Here is a 12,198-nt window from a genome sequence, read left to right as displayed (position 1 = left end):
GAGAGCAGATGAGAGACTGCTCGGGGGAAAGGGGCGGGAGATGAGGGGGCAAGAAGGAGGGGCAGGGAGAGTACGCGGAATCTTCTGGGGGCGTGGATGGGTGCTATCTTGTGATGTGCACCGTGCTTCAAAACATAAAACCACTCACATTAAACACGTGCAGCCAACTGTATGTCACTCACACCTCAATAAGCCTGCTTTAAAAATCACAATGAGCCTGGAACAGCTCGTCACACCAGAAAGCAAAGAAACTAGTCATTTTGTCAAAAGGATTCAGGTGGCAGCTTTAACAGGACCTTCCCCTCAGATGGGGAAATGGGAGCATAAGTTAGGAAAATGACTACAGTGGACTGAAAAAGGACACATATGTTTAAATCCATGTGTTCATAATGATATTAATAAACCTCATTGATTAATAACCTTTGGACATACTAAGGAACCAATTATTTTGAAAACTGCTAAAGGTAAAGAACTGCACATCTACCATGCCTTTCTTACATGAATGTACTTCATGTAATCAATTGGCCAACGAAGGGATGTTCCTCTTCATCAGTACTCCAGCTACTAAAGCTGAAATGGAATCATCATTTACAATGTCTTTATCAATGCAGTGATCACCAGGGGCTGCAGACATCACAAAATGAGAAACGTGCAGGTATTATGATCCTCCTCGTGAACGTACACAATACCGCATGAGGAGTCTTGTAAAAAAAAGCAAACCCGATCTAGTTAGACCTTGTAACTGTGACTACCAACATGCAGAGAACACACGAGGGCAGAGGAAGATATTAAACACTGCCATGGCGATGCCACCAACAAGACCTGGACTGAAGAAAACTCCAGAGGACAAACTACCTGGTTTCTTAAAAAACAAAATAAAGAGAGGAAGGAAAAGAAAGAAAGAAAGAAAAACCGAAAAGGAAATGAAAGAAAGTGCAAGTGAAAAAGAGGAAGAGGGAAACGATAGATTTTAAAAGACTTAAGAAATATATTAACCAGTCGCAGTGTGTGGTCTGGATCTCAACTGAGACAAACTGTTTTTTTTTTAAATGACATGTCTAGGCGAATCAGGAAAATGCAAATACTAATTCGGTACTTGGTATTGGGAAATTATTGTTGATTTTGGGGGCACTTGATAGTTTTGAGGGGTATGTTTTAAAAGGGGAATGCTTGTCTTTTAAAGATACATTCTGAATGTTTACTGGTGAAATCATAGGATGTCTCGTATTTACTTCAAAGTAACATTGGAGGGGAAGGTGCAAGTTTAGAGGAAATGACACTGACCCTGAGTTGTTTAATTGTTGAGGAGTGACTGTGTGTTGGTGGTACATTAGGCTATTTTCTCTAATTTTGTAAATGTATGAAATGTTTTTAAATTGTGCAAGAAAATGTTTTAAAGATATGCGTCAAAATGATTGCACTAATGTGAAAAATGCAATTTAAAAATCAGGAAGAAATACTATCTTGTGAAACACTGACGTTACTTGCTTGACAGCGGTAGGATGAGTCATTTCCCCCTTAATTTCTACATTTTCTGTAATGTGTCTGTATGTTTTTATGAGAAAATACTAGTAATAAACCCTAGGAAAACCTCTATTTTTGCTGTCCTCTTCCTGGTCTGAAAAACCCATCTCTTCTTTCCCCCATATCCTCCAAGTTTTTACTAAGCTTCTCGCCATCTTTTCCATATTTATATTATACGGGTTCAGGGACTACAAGGGTTTTGAGGAAAGCAGGTCAAATTCAGCGATCCCTGACCTTCAACCTCCTGCAGGGTGATTGTAGCAACTTCGGGGTCCTGACTTTGGGATCAACTTCCTTCCGATGCATGTGTAACATCCGCGCAGGCGCACGCGCACTCAACAGGACTACATCTCCCAGGAGGTTCTGCGCTTTGGTAGCGAAGGACTACGTTACCCAGTGACCCTTGTGGGAGGTGGTGTTCGATAAAAACTGCAACCATTGGTCCAACGTCTGTCGGGAGCTGCACGATGATTGGTCCAGGAGCCCGTCCGTTACTGCCGAGAGCCGTTTAGTTTTGCTGTTGACTGAATGAGGAGGGCTGGGGAGTGCAGAGCTAGGAGAGCCGGGCTGTGCCCTAGGAACCGGGTGAGTGACCTCTGCTTCCGCCTTGCTACACACGGAGGGAGCACACATGCGCAGGTACTCTCGTCGGGGCGGGGACTGTACGCGCGCGTGTCATGCCTGACCTGAGAAGCCTCTTTAGGGACGCAGGAAGCAAAACTCCGCACACACCTAGGGCACCTGTACACGCGGGTGCCCACCTCGCGGGCGTCTTCTCGGACTCTGGGAGCAAAAATACTCCCTAAGGCACGCCTGGACACCTGTGTTCACACGCGGGTACACCTGCAAAGACCCTTACCTGAACACACGGGCAGAGGAGCCCACAGGCTCGGGGCGTGGCCCCTGCTCACCGCATCCCCTGGGGCTTCCGCCCTAAGAGAAAGGGGTGGCTACGCCAGGCAGTCTGTCACATCCCACGCCCTGCCTCTCACCCCAGAGGGCCCACTCCCATTTTCTCGGTGCTGTGTTCTATATGCCATGCATATAATCATATTTCATTTTTATTTTGTCTCTTTAGATAAATGTCAAGGATTACTGGTACAAGAAGGAAATTTTGAACAGCAGAAAAAGTAAGGCCACCACTGGACTATATTTAAACAGCCCTTTCACATGTTTAAGACTTTAACCAGTTTTACTAAGCTTAGCACGTGGTTTCTTGCATGAGCCTGACGGCAATTTGGGCTAGGCAGGTGGACATCATTCCCACTTTCCGGAAGAGAAAACTGAGCCCAGGTTAAAGAAACCTCCCAAGGTACATGGGAAAGGCAGGATTTAAGGGTATGTCCAGCTATGCAATCTGCTTATTTATGAAAATACCTGCCTCCCTACGCCACAGCGGGGAACTGATCCTGCTCCTTGTGTCCTGAGCTGTCCCTGGGAACCTGGGGAGAGGCTTTGCCTCTCCATCGCCTGCGCCATGTTTAAACTGCTCCTCGCAGGTGCCTGGGGAAAAGCAGCTGGAGTTAATGTCACGGAGAGTTGATGGGAAAGGCTACTGTCCTCCTTTGAGGGAATCAAAGACAGCACCAAAGCAGGCCCTGTTACAGACAGACGGCTGGTCAGGGAGGGGTCCGAGGAGATGATGTGTGAGCAGTGGCTCTGACTTGCTCTAGTGTTTAATCCTATCTTTTGCATTTAGCTCGAAGCTGATGGACATTGTATGGGCCAGAGGCAGGGATGGTCGGCTATGACCCCAAAGCAGATAGCAGGAATATCTCCAGTTTCGAGGTGGCGGTGGCTGGGTCTGTGTCTGGACTTGTCACTCGAGTGCTGATCAGCCCCTTGGATGTCATCAAGATCCGTTTTCAGGTACCCTTTCCCCATTTGTCCACGGACTAGAGGACAAGTTCACTCTTTCTTGCCAAAGCAGTTCCTAAGAAGAGCTTGACATACTGTGAAGGAGAAGTACTTTGTTGCCTCTGTTACCTTCCCTGAAGTGTCTCCATCTCACCCAGCCCTGCCCATTGTCCTGACCTTTTCGTTTTGATTCCTAGCTTCAGATTGAGCGCCTGTCTCTCAGTGACCCCAATGCAAAGTACCATGGGATCCTACAGGCCGGGAGACAGATTCTGCAGGAGGAGGGCCCGACAGCGTTCTGGAAGGGACATATTCCAGCCCAGCTTCTGTCTGTAGGCTATGGAGCTGTCCAAGTAGGTGGCAGGGGAACCACTAGGCCCCTGGGGACGGGCTGCTCAGTGGGGGAGCCCAGGGACACTGCCCAGGGTCAGGCAGCAGAAGGCCATCCTCACGCTTCCCACAAGTAGCAGACGGATGAGTCAGATGGAGCTGTACATACCACAGCCTTCCCTTCCCCACGTCCCCCACCCCGGGGCCTGAGCACCTACTGAATATTAGGTTGCCCCTGGGAGACTATCCTGACACCACAACGCAGCGGGGCTTGGCAAGTGGTGACACAATGCTTTTTACTTTCCAAGTAGCATTTTCACATCTGTGCTTCCTTCCAACTTTCCAAGAGCACGGTGGGGAAGGTAGAGCAAGTGTTACGTGGATCAGAGAGGTTAAGTGAGCCGCCAGAGGCCACACAGCCCTGTCAGTGGTGGGTCTAGGACTAGAGTCCAAGTTCTGGACTCCTGTTTGTTTGTTCTTCAGCTAAGTGCCAGTTTATTTCACCATGTATATAACACGTGAACAGCCCTGCACAGGGCTAACTAACCGTGGGTCAGGCCCTGTTGGGAGCATTTTACACCTGTTGCCTCACAGCAGTCCTCTGAGACAGGGTCGCTCCAGTTTTACAGACCAGAAAACTGAGGCAGAGAGAGCTTATGTAATTAATCCAGCCCACGTCACCAGCTAGAAAGCGGCAGAGCCAGGATTCCCACCTGGGCACCTTGCGCCAGAGTGGCCCCTACTTGCTATTCCTCCGACATCCCAGCCATTGCTGGGGTCAGGCGCACACCGCGCCGACGTGCCCCGGCTGTCCCGTTGCAGCTGGTGCTCTCGGGACCCCGAGCCGTCTCGAGTTGGCTGCAGGGAGATCTGAGCGTCAGAGGGGTAACACCGTGGAATGTGTGGAATTCTCCCGGCAGAACTCCTGCTCCAGGGCAGGACGCTTCTCAAACAGTGTCCCTGCCAGCTGCACTGGGCGGGGCCCCTGCCAAGGATCAGATAATGACCACCTTCTCCCAGGCCTCAGGGAACTTAAGCTAATGAACAGAATTTTCTGATACAAAATTTCTTTCCTTTATTTTCTTAACCCTTTGAGTATTTGCCTTAACTCCGGTGGAGTATAAAATGGCATCTGAGTTGCACAAAATTACATTTATTGTAGACTGTCACTGCTCAGGAAGATTATTTTTTGTCCCTGGGACTGGGCCCCACCTGGGTCACGGGTCGTAGGGGGTATGTTTGCGGGCGCTTGTCAATGACCTTGTCACACACTCTTGCAGTTTTTGTCGTTTGAAATGCTGACTGAGCTGGTGCACAGAGCCGGTGTGCGCGATGCCCGCGACTCCTCCGTGCACTTCGTGTGTGGTGGCCTGTCTGCCTGCGTGGCCACCCTCGCCGTGCATCCCGCGGACGTCCTCCGCACCCGCTTTGCAGCTCAGGGTGAGCCCAAGGTGAGTGGCCTGGCCAGGAAAGGGGTGCCTGAGTAACAGAAGGTGACCCAGGAGTTGGGGCTCTTTTCCTGAGAGGGAACAAAGCTGGTGGAGGCCAGGGTTTTCGGTCCATGGGTCAGCCCACACAGTGGGCTGGACAGGGAAGGCATCCAGAAATCTGGACCGTGAGGCTTGAGATCACATTGCTGTATTATTGTGAGAATATTTTTGGTTTCCACAAAGACTGGGTTGGAGGAAATGGGGTAACTGAGTCAGACTCAAAGAAGAACTTAATGAGCGAAAGCAAGGGGTTAAACCCTGAAGGAGACCTCCTCACCCTCATCTGTGTTTCCTGGACATGCCATAGTGTCCTATGTACCTGTGTGTGTGTGTGTGTTCCCAGCCAAGAAAGAATAATGCTTCTGCCGCCCCCCTTCTGCTTTAGGATGTCGTTGCTGGGGAACGATGCTTTGCTTAAGAATTCAGTCTGGGACCAGTTAAGAATAAAGGTGGTTTCAGTTCTGCTGGTTGTTCGTGTTGCCTGGGGCGGCCCTCCTGGGTCGGGGGAGCCCTTTTGTTTAGGAGACATCCTGATGACTTTTTTGGTTGAGGAGGGCAGAGTCCCCTGGGAACAGTCTGGAAGGAAATGACGGGGGCCTGAGAGCTAGATGGCTGTGTAGGGCACTTCGGGGGGAAAGCGAGGAGAAACGAGGCGAGGGCCCCTGGGAGGTGAGCAGAGCAGTGGAGGGGAAGGGCATTCACAGATGGCGAGGACAGGCAGGCCTCAGCAGCCAGGTGGCTGGGATGACAAAAGGTGGCCAGTGACGATCCTTTAACTTCTCTGTTCTGGGAATGCTGTGATCCTCTCTGTCACTTTCCAACATCTAGTAAAAGTCTGTGAGAAGGAGAAAGTGAAGACAGTATTAACAAAAGAGAGTCGTGGCCCTGGCCGGGTCGCTCAGTTGGGTAGAGAGTTATCCTGATCCGCCAAGGTTGCAGGCTCTGTCCCCGGTCAGGGCACAAACAAGAAGCAACCAATGATGCATAGATGAGTGGAACAAATCGACGTCTCGCTCTGGCTAAAATCAATTTAAAAAAAGAGAGAGAGAGTCACATATTACCTCTCTGGCTTAGGTGATGGAGATGTTGGATTTTAGATTCTAGAATGACCAGAAAATTGCCTGTGCATGAAAGTGAGAAGACACCTGTTTAAGAACTGCAGGGCTCCACCTTCCTTAAAGAGTAGCATCCATATTGTAAACCCTCACCTTCAGATGGGAAAAAACTCAACAACGTATGAGGTGTGTAGACAGGTAGTTCCTCCTGAATTACAACACAAGAACACCAGCCTCACCCCTGACACCCACCGCGGAGGCCACCACTTGTAATACTGTGGCTGTTTCTTCCATTATTTCCCTTCTAGTTCTAAGTAACATGCTAACACCACTGTCTGTCTCTTTCCTCTTGATTCTTCCCCCACTCCCTCCTTCCCGCCTTCCTTCTTATTCACTGACATGAACTACCGGCTGCTGCTGTGGAGGATGAGGGTTTAGCTCTTTTACCTTTGCCCTCGTGTGCTGGGGTTTCCTCCCCATCTCATGACAGTACGACTGATGAGTAGATGTCGGCTAAATCAATCCTCGGTGTTGATACTATTACAACTGTGTGGATGCTGAGCCGTAAAATATATTATGATTACAATTTCTTTTATACCTTTGTTTCTCCCAAAGTTAGGAAGGGCTGTGTGTTTTTTTGTTTAGCTTTCTACACGCTTAATGCCAATTGGCTCTCAAACCCTCTCTCAGTAGGGTCAGCCACGGCCATCAGTGCCGCATTATCGTTCGTGGAGCCCTCCTGGAGTCCCCACGCTGACACCCTCCCCCCGGCTTCAGTCTGGACTGTCTGCTCTGTGGCCGTGGCCAGCTGTTCTCTTAGGAGTTCTCTTGTTCGGTACCACGTCTTCGCTTTCATTTCTCCTGAGAGAAGTCTTCATAGACGATGCCTTTATTTTCCCCATACACTTGACTGCTGATTTGGGCATAGAATTCGTAGGTAGTTCTCAGTGCTGCTGAAGAGAACCATTCTGATTACTGATCCTTTCCATATCAGCCATCTTCTCTTCTCCCCTTCCCCACCTTGCAGGCTTTCAGGATGTTTCTTGATCCCTGGCATTCGAGAAGTGTACACTGGTGTGGGCCCCTTATTCATTCCTGGACCTTTCAGTCTGGGCGCCTGTGTTCTCCGGGCCTGGAACGTGGTCGTGAATGCACAATCACCTGCCCCATTTTTTCTCTTCCTTCTTTCCGCATTCGTGTCAGCCAGGATTCCTGGACGTCCAGGATCGGCCCTCCGATTGAGCTTTTCTCTGCCATTGTCTGGCTCTCTTTGTCTTCCTGTCCTGCTTTCTGGGAGGCTTTCTTACCTTTATCCCCTGGGCCCTCCATTGAGCCTGTGAGATGTTTGCTGGCCTACGTCTGTTCCCAAGAGCTCTTCCTCAGTGTGTCTGTTTTAGTCAGGTTTGTTGAAGCATAGCCTTCGTACGAGCACACGCTGCAAAACGGCACAGCGCCGACGTCCCCCCAGGATCCACGGGACTCGGAACAAGGGTGGTCACCTTCAGGGAGGACCAGGGGGCGGGGCCGGGGCCGGGGCAGGAGGGAGATTCACTATTACCCATGTATGGGGGGGGCAGTACTCTCTGCGGGTATTTCCTCCACAAATGCTGCCTGCCCTTCTGTGTTTGGCTCTGAACTTGGGGAGATTAGTCCCTGTCAGGCACACAGACTGCCGCCTGCTGTAGCAGTCACACTGTGTTCCTGTGTTCTTTTCGATGGCTGTGCCATAATTCATGCACCCAGGCACCCGAGGGGGGACGTCTCGGCCTCTGTGTTTCGCAGGACACTTGCTTTGTGCAGATGGATCGGTCATGTAAATACCATAGTTTGCTGTGTATAATGCGCACTTTTTGAGGGGAAAAATAAGGATGCACATCATACATAGGTATAATGACTACACACCACGGGTATAATAATCCCGAGTGTAATGCGCCCCAAACCGTGGGCGTGCGTTAGGCACGGGAGTGCACTCTACCCGGCAAAATACGGTAGCTGGGGGGGGGTCACCCTGGGGGGTTTTGCCCAGCACGTTGCTTGTTCTCTTGGCAGGAGAAGTAAGTCTCCTGGTAGTGGCTTGGGGACCCGCCCACGCGGGGCCGTGTTCTCGCCGTGCTCACTCGAGTTGTGCGTGTGCCGTGCAGGTGTACAAAACGCTGCGGGATGCCGTGGCCACCATGTACAGGACCGAAGGCCCCTTGGTCTTCTACAAAGGCTTGAACCCCACCTTGATCGCCATCTTCCCCTACGCCGGGTTCCAGTTCGCCTTCTACAACTCCCTGAAGCACCTGTGTGAGTGGGTCACACCCGCGGAAGGAGCGAAAAACGGTGAGACAGCCAGAGCTCTAACTTCTCTTTCTGAATCACGCAGGAAATAAGGTTTTCCTGTCAGAAGCTTAGACACCGCAGGTCCCTGAACCCAGCTCTGAAACGCAGCCACTCCCAGGTGTCTGTGTCTCTCCCAGCCCTTGCCGCACCCATCAGCCGCACCGTCGCCATTTATTTCCAGCTGCAGGCCGTGGGTTTCAGTTTGCTCAGAGGTCCGACTTGCAGACTGCCTGCTTTTGGTTGTGTGTTTTGCTTGGTTTTTTCTTGGGAGAATGTGGAGGAGGAGGGTCACCCCACCTCCTCATCAGCCTGAACGGGAACGACTTTGCAGAGCCCAGGCCCTTGTGGCCTCCAGCCAGGGAGATGACTAGTAAAGGCTCCCGCCCATCCTGCCCCAGCCTGTCCAGTCTGCCGTCCCTGTCGTTCTTGCCAGAAGTGGCTGTGTCCAGTTCTCTCTTTCCTGGATTAAATTCCTCTGAGAGCAAGGATGCTAGTGGACTTTTGTTTTATGGTGCAGGATAGAGCTGATAACCTTGACGTCTTCCAGCCTAAACTGCATTTTCCCATTTTCCTCTCAATCTTACTTTTCTGGGTCAGAAAACCTCAAAAACCTGCTCTGTGGCAGCGGAGCCGGAGTCATCAGCAAGACCCTTACGTACCCCCTGGACCTCTTCAAGAAACGGCTGCAGGTCGGAGGCTTTGAGCGGGCCCGAGCTGCCTTCGGTCAGGTGAGCTGCCCCTGGAGACAGCTGTGGTCCTTGCCCCTCTCTGGGCGGGGAGGGCCCGTCGGGGAGAAGGGCGGGACAGAGACGGACGTTGAGTTCCAAATGAACACCAGGCCTCAGAGCTGAGACTTGGCTCTTCACGATGTCACTGTCATCGTCGTCATCATTGGGAGTCACTGGTGCCTTTGGAGGGGAGCAAGGTGTGTGGTCACCGAGAGGAGGCCAGGCTAGAGAGGTGGCACTGGTCAGGCTAAGAGCTAATGAACCTTGGCTGGGTAACTCAGTTGGTTAGAGCGTTGTCCCGATACGCCAAAGTCGTAGGTTTGATCCCCAGTCAGGGTACATATAAAAAGCAACCAATGAATGCATCAATAAGTAGAACAAATCAATGTCTGTCTATCTGTCTGTCTCTCTCTCAAATCAATAAATAAAAATTAGCCCTGGGTGGTGTAGTTCAGTGGGCTTGGTGTCATCCAGCAAACCAAAAGGTCACTGGTTCAGGTCCTGGTCAGGGCACCTGCCTGGATTGCAGGCCCAGTCCCCAGTTGGGAGGGTGCAAGATGCAGCCATGTTTCCCTCCCTCTCTTTCTCCTTCCCTCCTCCTCTCATTAAAAATCAAAAGTAAGTAAGTAAATAAATAATTTCAGAAAGAGCTAATGAGGGCCAGATTGAGACCTACTTCCCAAGAGGGACCGGGGGCAGGGGGGGATGGGGTGGGGGTCAGTTGCCTCTGGGAGGAGGGCCTGGAGCTCTCACCGGGTCTGTCAGAGCCACAGCCAGTGGGAGCCTCCTGGGCAGTGGGGGCTCAGCCCAGTGCTGATTTCCAGGCTCAGCAACTGTTCCGTCCAAATTCGCCCACTTGGAAGAGAAAGAACGAGGTTAACTTTTTGTCTTTTCACACCCATTCCTTTATCCAGCAAGTATTTATTGGGAGTTACGACATGCCAGGCATTGTGTTGACAAAAGAGTAGATCCACATCTGTATTTAGCCACCCCCCCCCTCACCCAGAGTCACCTTCCTCTTCCCAGGTTCGAAGCTACCAGGGCCTCCTGGACTGCGCCAGGCAGGTGCTGCGGGAGGAGGGTGTGGAGGGCTTCTTCAAGGGCCTGTCCCCCAGCCTGCTGAAGGCCGCCTTCTCCACTGGCTTCGTGTTCTTCTGGTACGAGTTCTTCTGTAACCTCTTCCACCACATGAAGAAGGCGCACAGCTAGCCTCGAGGGCTGGAGGGTGGCCTGAGACCCCTCATGGAGGCAGCCTCCTGAAAGAACACTTGGTCTGCAACGTCACATTGCACTGAGAGGCACTGCCTGGTCCACCCCTCCGGCCAGCTGCCCTGAGCACGAAGAGCCGCTGGGAGCGGGCTGCAGCCTTGATCTGACCCGCTTGGATACCACCAAGGGCTTTCTCCCTGTGTGGGCACGGGGGCCATGAAGGACTTGGTCTGTGGGACCCCAGCCCCTCCAGTCAAGGAGCTTGAAGCCTCCCCTCCATCTAGCCCACACTCTCAGGGGAGCAGCCGCTTGCCTTCCTGCACTTTCTAGCCCATCTGCCCCGAGAGCTGTCCTGGGTGGGGCCGTAGCTTAGGGTGAGAACTGGGACTTACCCATGGCAGGGGCCTGGTCCCCACACCTGGGCTCTGGTTCCCCCCAACTTGTTTAATAGACATTCAAGCTAAAAGCACATTCCTTACCTCTCCCCTCTGCCTTCCCTCCCAAGTCACATCTCTCCTGGACACCAGCTGCGTCCAGCTGTCCCCAAATTCCATTTTCTCAGTATTTGTATCCCTCAGGCAGCTTTGCTTCTAGTTCCAGGGAGGAGTCCAAGCTGAACTGGTCACTTCCTATGCCCCGACATTCAGAGCTTCAAGTCTGTAAATGTTCCACTCAGGCTCTTCTCTCCCTGGGCAGGGGGCTTTGGGGAAAGCAGGTACAGCAGGAAGTAGGGGGCTGTGCTGAGCGGAGGAGGTACAGAAAGGTGGCAGCCTGTTTCCCCAGTCCACCCGGAGTGGCACCTCTTGGGCTGGGGCAGGCCTCCTGGGGGGGTGGGAGCTCACAGCTGGGCCGGTTGGGGTCTGCTGCACTCTCACCATCCTCTGGCTTGGGAGGGTGCTATGTGTCTCCTCTGTAACCCCAGAAGGGCCACGCTCGGACGCAGCCTAGTGAACGGGGTGGCGGAAGGGAGGGTTGGACAGATGGGTGGTGCCCAGGAGCGATGTCAGAGCGCAGGCACCGAGGAGGGACTTCAGTTAGGGCTCTGGTAGGGGGAGAAAACCTACAGAATGCAGCCACCACCCTCTTCATCCGATCTCCCCAGTTCCAAGGGCCTGGGGGGTTGGCTCTGCAGGGACAGCCAGGATGGAAGAGCACCAGAATCCCACGCTGGACATCCACCTGCTCCCACCCCCGGCTCTGGGTCCTGACTCTGAACTCTGCTGTGGCTTATGAAGGCCCCAGCTGTGAGCAGGCCTGGTGTGGGTGTCCCTGGTCCTTGCTTCCCAGGGAACCTGGGCCCCTTCTCTCAGCGTTACTACTTTATCTCTTGTCTGGGGCTTTGTGATTGGTCGGGGACTCCGAACCTTGAAGCTCACCTGCTGATTATGCAGGTCCAGGCTGTGGCTGGAGGGCTGGGCACCCACAGGGCTTTTGGCTCTTAAGGCCTGGGTTTGGCACTGCAGCGAGGCAGCTAGCTGCCTGAATATATTTTTTATGAGATTCCATTGAAGTAAACTCTATTTTCTCCATCTCTCCTGCTCCTTGGTTTCTTTTGCTGCAGCTGACGGTTTCTGCCTCATTCATGTTCTGGTGACTCCTTTGGCCTCTCTTCCAACAGGAGACCACCGTCAACACCTCCCTTAAGCGGCAGTTCCTTTGCAGCTCCCTTTGTATGCCCTC

The 12,198-nt window shown here is 52.1% G+C and overlaps 1 protein-coding gene across 5 annotated transcripts; it reads left to right on the top strand.

Annotated features, from left to right (window-relative positions):
* The first annotated feature begins 2,016 nt into the window (after positions 1-2,016).
* Positions 2,017-12,016, top strand: SLC25A19 (solute carrier family 25 member 19). 5 transcript variants are annotated; one of them, XM_045190093.3, is made up of 9 exons: positions 2,034-2,109; positions 2,603-2,654; positions 2,771-2,862; positions 3,224-3,393; positions 3,579-3,734; positions 4,992-5,162; positions 8,398-8,581; positions 9,179-9,309; positions 10,336-12,016. In XM_045190093.3, the coding sequence occupies exons 4-9, from the start codon at positions 3,262-3,264 to the stop codon at positions 10,516-10,518; spliced, it is 957 nt and encodes a 318-aa protein (XP_045046028.1). In that variant the 5' UTR covers positions 2,034-2,109; positions 2,603-2,654; positions 2,771-2,862; positions 3,224-3,261; the 3' UTR covers positions 10,519-12,016. The 5 variants fall into 5 exon arrangements, with proteins under 5 accessions (XP_024409425.1, XP_045046028.1, XP_024409426.1 ...); XM_024553657.3 differs by lacking the exon at positions 2,771-2,862 and having other exon boundaries at positions 2,017-2,109; XM_024553658.3 differs by lacking the exon at positions 2,771-2,862 and having other exon boundaries at positions 2,088-2,163.
* The last annotated feature ends 182 nt before the right edge of the window (positions 12,017-12,198 follow it).

The sequence above is a fragment of the Desmodus rotundus genome, chromosome 9 (genome assembly GCF_022682495.2).
Source record: "Desmodus rotundus isolate HL8 chromosome 9, HLdesRot8A.1, whole genome shotgun sequence".
Lineage (NCBI taxonomy): Eukaryota > Metazoa > Chordata > Mammalia > Chiroptera > Phyllostomidae > Desmodus > Desmodus rotundus.
This window is presented reverse-complemented; position numbering and strand designations above follow the sequence as displayed.

Excerpts from the sequence above, each read along its gene's own strand:
- SLC25A19 (XM_024553657.3), top strand. The coding sequence starts at position 3,262 with ATGGTCGGCTATGACCCCAAAGCAGATAGCAGGAATATCTCCAGTTTC. Across the intron at positions 3,735-4,991 it reads TAGGCTATGGAGCTGTCCAA|TTTTTGTCGTTTGAAATGCT; the intron begins GTAGGTGGCAGG and ends ACACTCTTGCAG. Across the intron at positions 9,310-10,335 it reads CCCGAGCTGCCTTCGGTCAG|GTTCGAAGCTACCAGGGCCT; the intron begins GTGAGCTGCCCC and ends TCCTCTTCCCAG.